This window comes from Elgaria multicarinata, chromosome 21, assembly GCF_023053635.1.
Source record: "Elgaria multicarinata webbii isolate HBS135686 ecotype San Diego chromosome 21, rElgMul1.1.pri, whole genome shotgun sequence".
Classification (NCBI taxonomy): Eukaryota; Metazoa; Chordata; class Lepidosauria; order Squamata; family Anguidae; genus Elgaria; species Elgaria multicarinata.
The window spans coordinates 11,611,537-11,621,991 of NC_086191.1; the positions used below are offsets into that span (position 1 = coordinate 11,611,537).

The following is a 10,455-nucleotide window of genomic DNA, read 5'->3' on the forward strand; positions in this document are numbered from 1 at the left end:
TCCAAAATAAAGACCTGGCTTGTTCTGCAAGGAAGCTGAATGTCAGATGTGGCATTACAGGCTCTTCTCTCTTAGCAGAAGATCAACCGAACTGATATTTGTGCTCAGGAGAATTTCAAATGGGGAATCAGTTTTGCATCTTTCAGTATTTGTTATCATTCTATTATTAATGTTTATTATTATTATTATTATTATTATTATTATTATTATTATTATTGGGCTACTACCTGGAATGACAGTATTGATCTATGAATTGGGGATTGCCCTGGGAATTAAACTTAAGAATTCTACAAAAGAAGCTACTGAAATATTCAGGATCTGGAGAATAGAAAGGCACTTTGGGATTGGCCCACTGAGAAGTGGCAAGCAAGAATTCCATGTTTTTGTTTGGACTTCGAAGGACTTGTGGTTGTATTCTGTAAAAATTTTTACAGAAGATCTTGGCAAAAATAAACAGATTTTCCAAATCTGAGAAAATTATCGTAGGGGATCTAAATTGGAATCTACAGGGGGGAAGTCCAAAGATGGATAAGGGGAAGGAAATAATAATTTCAAAGCAGGACAAAAAAGTACGCAGATACGTGGAAAATGTTTAAAAAAACCATAATTTATATGACACATGGATAGAAATGAATCCCAATGATTATAGCCATACCTATTATTCAGAGATACATAAAAGTTTTAGTAGATTAGATACAATTTTAATGACAAAACATTTATTACGAAGAACAAAAAAAATGACAGGACAGATAAAGATTATGAATCATGCACCAATTTGAGCAGTGATAGAATTATGTAGATCAGAAAACTAAAAGTGGTTCTATATGGAGACTGAACCCCATATTATTAAATAATGAAATGGTAAGGGATTTTTTTTTAAAAGTATAGAAAGGTATTTTGAGGAAAATGAGAGAGGTCAAACAAACAATATATATGCTGGGAAGCAGGAAAAGCGACAATTAGGGGAGAATGTATGAAACAAATGAGTATTATAAAGAAGAAAGATAGGGAAAAGAAAGAAAAATTAGATCAAGAAATCTATAGTCTAATGGAACAGTATAAAAATACAGGAAACATTGCAATAAGAAAAGAAACGGGAAGGAAAAGGAAGGAAAGAGAACTAGTAGAAATAAACAAAACAATGATAAATATGCTATATGTGAAACAAAGGTATGAATTTACTGGAAAATGTTCAAAACTGCTGGCAAATAGAGTTAAATCAAAGAGAAATAGGATTAAGATCTTAGCTTTGAATAAAAAGGATGGAACTAAGACGTATGGTCAAAAAGAGATGGGAGAAATTCTACAAAAATGTTTTAAAAAGATGTATGAAGGAGAGATAGAAAGAAAAAAGATTCAGAGATACCAAGGGAAAGCAAAAATTCACCATTAAAGGAAGAACAAAAACAGTATTTAGAAGCAAGGATTGAAGAAAATGAGATAAAAGAGGCAATCAAAGATTTAAAAAACAATAAATCACCAGGTCAAGATCTGAATTTTATAAGACATTTGCTGACATATTGGTACCGCAACTGAAAGTATCATTTGATGAAATACAAGTATGGACACATACTATAATAATGCTGATACCTAAACCCAACAAAGATAAATACAATCCGAAGTCACATAGACCAATATCCCTACTGAATGTGGATTATAAGATCTTTACAAAAATATGGGCAAAGCGGTTGAACGAGGTCATTAATGAATCCATAGGCTCAGATGAATATGTTTTTTAAAAAATAGATTCATTGCAGACCCAATTTGGAAAACATTTGCTTTAACTAACATTTGCAAAAAAAAAAAAGAAAAATTCCAACAATCATTATGTCAATGGATTTGTATAAGGCTTCTGATACGGTTAACCCAAAATTTATAATTAATTTGCCGGCAATATACAATTTGGGAGATAAATTTAAACATATAATAGAGGCAATATATATACAAACAGCAGCAAAAATACGATATAATGGAACAGAAACGGAGGAAATAAAACTTAATTTGGGAATAAGACAGGGATGTCCTTTAATCGCCTCTTTTCACAGAATCACAGAATAGCAGAGTTGGAAGGGGCCTACAAGGCCATTGAGACCAACTCTCTTCTCAATGCAGGAATCCACCCTAAAGCATCCCTGATGGTTGTCCGTCTGCCTCTTGGTGTGGGAGAGCCCACAACCTCCCTAGGTGACTGATTCCATTGTCGTACTGCTCTTTGGCCATAGCTAGACCTAAGGTTTATCCCTGTGGTCAAACCTGTTCATCTAGGTGACACACAGGGGATCCAGTGCTCAGGCAGGGGCGAACCCTAGATGATCCCAGGATAAACCTTAGGTCTAGCTGTGGCCTAACAGTAAGGAAGTTTTTTCTGATGTCCAGCTGGAATCTGACTTCCTGTAACTTGAGCCCGTTATTCCGTGTCCTGCACTCTGGGAGGATTGAGAAGAGATCCTGGCCCTCCTCTGTGTGACAACCTTTTAAGTCTTTGAAGAGTGCTCTCATGTCTCCCCTCAATCTTCTCTTCTCCAGGCTAAACATGCCCAGTTCTTTCAGTCTCTCTTCATAATGGTAATAGAGTTTCTTGCAGATAGAATAAGGTCAAATAAGGATATTAAAGGAATACAGGTAGGGAGGAGGGAGTTTAAATAAAACCTTTATGCAGATGATATTATATTCTCTCTGCAGGACTCAGAAAAGGGAATAAAAGAATTGATAGAAGAATTATTACAATTCCAACAGGTGGCAAGGATGAAAGTAAACATGAAGAAATCAGATCTGATGTGTATAAATATATCACCCAAAAAACAAATAGAAATTTCAAAACAGACAAATATACCTTTAGTAACAAAAGTGTTTAGATATTTGGGAATTCAGATACCTAACCCACAGAAGAACCTGTGGAAATTAAATTATGGAAAATTGTAGAACGTTATAAAGGAAGATATAGTTAGATGGGAGACGTTGCAGCTGTCACTCTCAGACTGTATCATGACAATAAAAATGATGGTACTACCAAAATTGACATTTATTTAACACATTACTGCAGGAAATTCCAATAAAAAGATTTAAAATATGGCAAAATAGAATAGAAAAAATTATATTTAAGAGCAAAAGTCCACGAATAGCAAAAACGTTTAGGTATAGACCAGGGCAGGAAGGAGGCTGGGGTATACCGCATTTAAAAACATACTATGACACATACCAATTAAGACACCTCTTAACAATAATAAAGGAAGGAAGTAATTATTATTATTATTATTATTTATTTATATAGCACCATCAATGTACATGGTGCTGTACAGATAACACAGTAAATAGCAAGACCCTGCCGCATAGGCTTACAATCTAATAAGTTGTAGTAAACAATAAAGAGGGAAGGAGAATGCAAACTGGCACAGGGAAGTGTAAACAGGCACCGGGTAGGGAGAAGCTAACAGTATAGAGTCAGAACAAACTCAATATTTGAAGGCTATAGGGAAAAGAAAAGTTTTTAGCTGAGTTTTAAAAGCAGTGATTGAGTTTGTAGTTCTCAAGTGTTCTGGAAGAGCGTTCCAGGCGTAAGGGGCAGCAGAAGAAAAAGGACGAAGCCGAGTAAGGGAAGTGGAGGTCCTAGGGCAGGCGAGAAGCATGGCATCAGAGGAGCGGAGAGCACGAGCGGGGCGATAGTGTGAGATGAGAGAGGAGAGATAGGCAGGAGCTAGACCGTGAAGAGCTTTGAAGGTCAGCAGGAGAAGTTTATATTGGATTCTGGAGTGAATTGGAAGCCAATGAAGAGATTTCAGAAGTGGAGTGGCATGGTCAGAGCGGCGGGCCAAGAAGATGATCTTAGCGGCAGAGTGGTGGACAATGGGTGGAAATAGAAAGGGAACTGATGGAGTTAAAGGAGGAAGAAATACAGAATATGTTCCATAATAGAAAATACATAAAACAACGAATAGAAAGAAAAAGCTGCACAATTATAGGACTACTAAAAAAGGTATTTAAAAAAAGAGAAATTGATGCCGGGGATTTCACTACTAACTCCAATTTGGGTACATCCAGATTTCGATATAAAAAAATAAAGCAGTAGAAAAAAACAAATTGAAGGAAACAGGATTGATCCAGATGAAAAAAATTATGAAAAACCAAAACCTATAACAAATGAAGTATGGAAGAATCGAACACAAAATTTGAAAATGCTTTGGATAGTATGGGCACAAATCAGTAGATTTATATGTATGGGAAAGATAAAAAGGCAAAGTATAAGGGACTTAACAGAATGGGGAAAAATGATAGGGAACTATAAGGTAGGAGATAAAGGGTTAGTAACACAAATATACCAAATATTAATAAAGCAAGAGATTAGGGGAAATGTGACAATAAAACAGACATGGCAAAGGGATATAGAACAGCAGATAAACAATGAAGAATGGGAGAAAATATTGAGGGATTCCCCCTTGAAACAACATCAACAAGAATAAAAGGAGGTGCTTTAAAATTAGTCCACAAGTGGTATTGGACACCTGTGAGGCTGGCAAAAATCAATAAGACTTTGTCATCCTCATGTTAGAGAGGATGTGAAGGTAACGGATCTCAAATTCGTATGTGGTGGGAGTGTGTAAAGGTAGAGACGTTCTGGGACAGGGTCTTTAGAGAAACAGAAAAAATTACTGAGCAAAAAGTACATAAAACGCCAGAGTTGGCTTTATTGATTTTTTTTGTCAAAGAAAATAAAACGATAAGAGAAAAAATGCTAATAGGATATACGCTGACAGCTGCAAGTCAACTAATAGCAAAAAATTGGAAGATGGCAAGGAGGCTGACAGTAGGCATATGGAAAAGGAAAATTTGTGAAATAGGAATCTCTGTCCAGTGTGGATCCTGAGATGGGCATTAAGTCTTGAGCTCCGACTGAAGCTCTTCCCGCAATCTAAGCATTTATGGGGCTTCTCTCCAGTGTGGATCCTGTGATGTCTTTTAAAGGTTGTGTGGTCATTGAAGCTCTTCCCGCTTCTCGCCTGTGTGGGTTCTGTAGTGGTCATTAAGTTGTGAGCTGAGACTGAAACTCTTCCCACAATCTAAGCATTTAAAGGACTTCTCGCCAGTGTGGATTCCATTATGTCTGTTGAGGTGTGAAATACGACTGAAATTCTTCCCACACTGTAAGCATTTATAGGGCTTCTCGCCAGTGTGGATCCTGCGATGGACGTTAAGGCCTGAGCTCTGACTGAAACTCTTTCCGCACTCTAAGCATTTATAAGGCTTCTCGCCAGTGTGGGTTCTGTGATGGCTGTCAAGGTTTGTCCTCTTACTGAAATTCTTCCCACACTTTAAGCATTTATAAGGTTTCTCACCTGTGTGGATCCTGTTATGTATTTTAAGGCTCCTTCCGATGGTGAAGCTCTTCCCGCACTCTAAGCATTTATAAGGCTTTTCACCTGTGTGGATCCTGTGATGTATTTCAAGGATGCTTCCATCAGTGAAGCTCTTCCCACACTCTAAGCATTTAAAGGGCTTTTCGCCTGTGTGGATTCTATGATGTCTGTTGAGGTGTGAAATACGATTGAAACTTCTCCCACACTCTAAGCATTTATAAGGCTTCTCACCTGTGTGGATCCTGTGATGGATGTTAAGGCCTGAGCTCCGAGTGAAACTCTTTCCGCACTCTAAGCATTTATAGGGCTTCTCACTTGTATGAATTCTTTGATGCTCTTTAGAAGCTGTACTGTCAGTGAAGGCCTTCCCGCTCTCTAAGCATTTATAGGTCTTCTCACTTGTGTGGATTCTGTGATGGATGTTAAGGCCTGAGCTCTGACTGAAACTCTTTCCACACTCTAAGCATTTATAGGGCTTATTGCCTGTATGAATTCTTTGATGCTCTTTCGAAGCTGTACTGTCAGTGAAGGCTTTCCCATTTTCTAAGCATTTATAGGGCTCCTCACCTGTGTGGATCCTGTGATGGGAGTTAAGGCCTGACCTCCAAGTGAAAGTCTTTCCACACTCTAAGCATTTATAAGGCTTTTCACCTGAGTGGATCCTGTGATGTATTTTAAGAATCCTTCCATCAGTGAAGCTCTTTCCGCACTCTAAGCATTTATAAGGTTTTTCACCTGTGTGGATCCTGTTATGTATTTTAAGGCTCCTTCCAACAGTGAAGCTCTTCCCGCACTCTAAGCATTTATAAGGCTTTTTACCTGTGTGGATCCTGTTATGTATTTCAAGGCTCCTTCCATCAGTGAAGCTCTTTCCGCACTCTAAGCATTTAAAAGGCTTCTCACCAGTGTGGATTCTGCGATGTCTGTTGAGGTGTGAAAGACGATTAAAACTCTTTCCACACTCTAAGCATTTATAGGGCTTCTCGCCAGTGTGGGTTCTGTAGTGGTCACTAAGGTGTGAGCTGCGGCTAAAACTCTTCCCGCACTCTAAGCATTTATAAGGCTTCTCACCAGTGTGGGTTCTGCGATGGCTGTCAAGGTTTATGCTCTTACTAAAACTCTTTCCGCACTCTAAGCATTCATAGGGCTTCACACCTGTATGAATTCTTTGATGCTCTTTAGAAGCTGTACTGTCAGTGAAGGCCTTCCCGCTCTTTAAGCATTTATAGGGCTTCTCACCTGTGTGGATCCTGTGATGGGAGTTAAGGCCTGACCTCCAAGTGAAAGTCTTTCCACACGCTAAGCATTTATAAGGCTTTTCACCTGTGTGAATCCTGTTATGTGTTTTAAGGCTCCTTCCAACAGTGAAGCTCTTCCCGCACTCTAAGCATTTATGAGGCTTCTTGCCTGTGTGGATCCTGTGATGGGCGTCAAGGTTTGAGCTTTGACTGAAACTCTTCCCGCACTCTAAGCATTCATAGGGCTTCTCGCCTGTGTGGATCCTGCGATGGGCATCAAGCTTTGAGCTACGACTGAAACTCTTCGTGCACTCTAAGCATTTATATGGCTTCTCGCCTGTGTGGATCCTGTGATGGACATCAAGGTTTGAACACTGACTGAAACTCTTCCCGCACTCTAAGCATTTATAAGGCTTCTCGCCTGTGTGGATCCTGTGATGGACATCAAGGTGTGAGCTCCGACTGAAACTCTTCCCACACTCTAAGCATTTATAGGGCTTCCCAGCAGTGTAGATTGTTTGATGCCGTTTCAAAGCTGTACTGTAATTGAAGCTCTTCCCGCATACTAAGCATTTATAGGGCTTCTCACCGGTGTGGATCCTGTGATGTATTTGAAGGCTCTTTCTAGCAGTGAACCTCTTCCCGCACTCTAAGCATTCATAGGGCTTCATGCCTATCTGAATTCTTTCATGCAGCATCCCATCAGCTGAAAGAAGAAACCCAAGAGACGGTTATTTCAATTATCAGACGAGCCGCTGATAATCAAGAGAACTGAAACCTAGAGTGGCCCACAGATTCATTTTTTAATGTTTATTGGTGGCCTTTCTCGACATAGTGAGCTGGTTTGCACATCACATGGCAATATATAAGAAAACAACTCAGGGCAACCCAGAGCATTCTGGCATGTTCTACATTCATTGCTCTTTCTTGGCTCCCCCAAGCAGCGGAAGGAGCAAGAACAAAGATGGGGTGATGAGTGTGGGTAGTGGGGGGAGGGGAGAGATCCCAGCTGGGAACAGGGAGGCCTTTCGGAGAAGGCAGAAAGAGAGAGACGTTCCTTCTGACCCTTCGCTCTCTCACAAATTTCCAGAGTCTCTTAAGCCCCTCCTCTCTATAGCAGCCCAAAACAGGGTCAGAAGAAGGAGGCCATCCTCACAATGCAGGTGAACACCATGACACGGGAGGGGGGGGGAGGGGAGGAGATAGCAGGGGGAGGGGGGGAGCCAGGGGGTTCCTCCTACTCCTAAGATGCTCAGACCCAAAGCTTCCTCTGGATCACAACCAGAGACGAGTGAAGAGGGCAGAACTGAGCCCCACAGCCTTGAGGTGTTTTTTTTTAAAAAAATAGACATATTGGAGAACGGGATCCTTGCATACTTTAGAATCAATTTCTGGTGCTTCAGGGCTTTGCATATTTAAAAAATCATTTTAAAAATTCAATTTCTGCTGTTGGAGAGCGTGCATTTTTTTAAAAAAATAATTGATTGATGGGTTGTTCCTTGCATAATTTAAAAAACCTTTTCCTGGTATGGTTGTGTCCTTGCATGTTTTATAAATCAGTTTTTGATGCTGTGGATCTCTGCATATATTTTAAAATCAATTTGTGGTGTGGTGAAGAGTTCCTCCTTTTCACCATTGAATAAACCATCATGCTCTAATAACGCCTTGCTTAGGACAAGGGAAAGGTCAGGGAACACATGCAAGCATTGGAGACCTCCAGGTCTCTTCATCAGGCAAGTTGTTAAAAGGCAGGTTTGAGAAGGGGTTGGGTGGAGTGAAGATGATACCCAATTCTGCAGTCAGGAATCGGTTCCAATAAAGGAATTCTGTTTTGCCTGGCTTTCTGGAAAGAGAAGGTGGTTCTTTGCATCTCTGGAATTCCCTCCTCTCAGTTGCCAGCTAAAAGCATTCCCTTAAGGATAGGACGTGGCTGAGGGAGGCCCAGGTGTTGTAAGATCATGGAACATTCCAGCCAGCTGAAAGGTCTGATCCTGGACTGTCAGACATTTATTATCGCTGACTCCCAATGGCCAGATCTACACCTTGAGTCAAATCACTACGAATGGGGAATGAAAAGCAGGAAATAACACTCTGAAAGCTGTATAAGGAAAGTGGATTGCAGCCCAACAGTAACCAGGACACTTCAATATCGCTACAAAACAGGAGCGCAGATTTAGCCCAGCTCAAGAAGCAAATGCAACTGACACAGCCCTGGGCAGTTTCCACGCCCTGAATGCAGCATTACAAGGAACTCATTGTAACCGAGGAAATGGAAGAAACCCGAAGCAAAGGGAATCATATTTTAGGAAAGCAATCCTAGTTGTTCATACTCACATCCAGGCACCATATGAGGTGGGAGGTGAGCAGCCCAAGCCCCGGGGCCGGTGGGGGACTACGGAGAAGGTCCCCTTTGCTGGCAGATGTGACGCCTCTCCGCTACTCTTGTGGACTGGACCAGTGCTGACCCTGGGAGTCCTCTGGGTCTCACCCTTGGCAGCTCCAGAGCTGAGCGCTTCCCCTGCGGAGGATGCTGCCTGGTCCTGCAGTTTCCCCGGTTTGCTCCTGCCTGGGGTCCTGTGGAATTGTGGTAGGTCAATTGCATCCTGGGAGTTGTAGTAGAGGCAGGGAGGGGAGCTGGGAGGGAGAGGAAGTGGAGGGTGGAGTCAGGAAGATGTGAGCCAGTGTTTGTTGGAGTCTCCGTTTTAGTGTAGGCTGAGAATAAAGTAGCATTTCAGAAGCTGTCTCTGGGGTCTCAAGATGCTTGCAATGCAACAGTTCCTCGCTTCCCCCCTTCCCCAATGCCTCCTCTCATCCCAGGGTTTGGTCAGTCCCTCGGCTGAGTTTCCCCCACTTTGTCTCTGTCTCCCGTTACAGCTCAAGCAGCCGCAGGGAGAGGAAGCAACTCACAGAAGAGCCTCTGCTCACACATCATCCCTGCAGGGTCCTTACCTGGGCAAGAAAGCACAGACACCCCCCCTCCTCCAAAATAAAGAGCCAGCTTGTTCTGCCAGGAAGCTGAATTTCAAGAGGATATATGTGTCTTTAGGGGCTCTTCTCCCTTTGCACATCAACCAAAGTAATATTTGTGCACAGGAGAATGTCAAATGGATTATCAGTTTTGCATCTTTCAGTTGTTGTTTTCGTTGTTGTTGTTGTTGTTGTTGTTATTATTATTATTATTATTATTATTGGGCTACTACCTGGAACGCCAGTGTTGAGCTACAAATTAGGGATTGCCCTGGGAATTAAAGGTAAGAAATCTACAAAAGAAGCTACTGAAATATTCAGCATCTGTAGAAAAGAAAGGCACTTTGGGACTGGCCCACTGAGAAGTTGTAAGCAAGAAACCCTGGCTTTTCTTTGGACTTGGAAGGACTCATTGGTGCGTTCATTTGTACTGGAAAGTGGATGCATTTTGGAAAATTTAATTCTTACTAAAGCTGTGTTTGGTAGTTACATCTTTGCACATTTTATTCTGATTAAGCCCCGTAGAACCCACATGAATAGAGGGTACACTTGCAGCCAAAATTCAGCGTAGACTTATAGTATCTGAAGGCAACACAACCAGCTGTGGAGTCAGTCAACGGGAAAAGTACAAACAAGCTGATCAGCACATCTGCCATTTTGCAGTTACATTTCTCCGAACGTTCTCAGTGGCTGGGGAAATGCTACTCATTATTAATAATAAGAGCAAAATATATTTTTCGTGGATTGTATATACTGGGAGACTTTGTGAATGGTCTTGACTATTTCTCCCTAAAAGGGTAGGAAACAATGCTTGATAGTTCACACTTGTTTTTAATAAGATTGTTAAGGAGAATTGCTGGATTTAAAAACCATGTAAGAAATGGTTATTCTATATGCTT

General features: G+C 41.0%; 1 protein-coding gene across 1 annotated transcript; it reads right to left on the bottom strand.

The window, feature by feature from the left end:
• Positions 1 to 4,968: 4,968 nt before the first annotated feature.
• Positions 4,969 to 9,969, bottom strand: LOC134412369 (zinc finger protein 420-like). Its single transcript, XM_063146274.1, has 4 exons — positions 9,900 to 9,969; positions 6,507 to 7,238; positions 5,919 to 6,062; positions 4,969 to 5,558 (listed from the first exon to the last, which is right to left on the bottom strand). The coding sequence occupies exons 1-4, from the start codon at positions 9,967 to 9,969 to the stop codon at positions 4,969 to 4,971; spliced, it is 1,536 nt and encodes a 511-aa protein (XP_063002344.1).
• Positions 9,970 to 10,455: the final 486 nt, after the last annotated feature.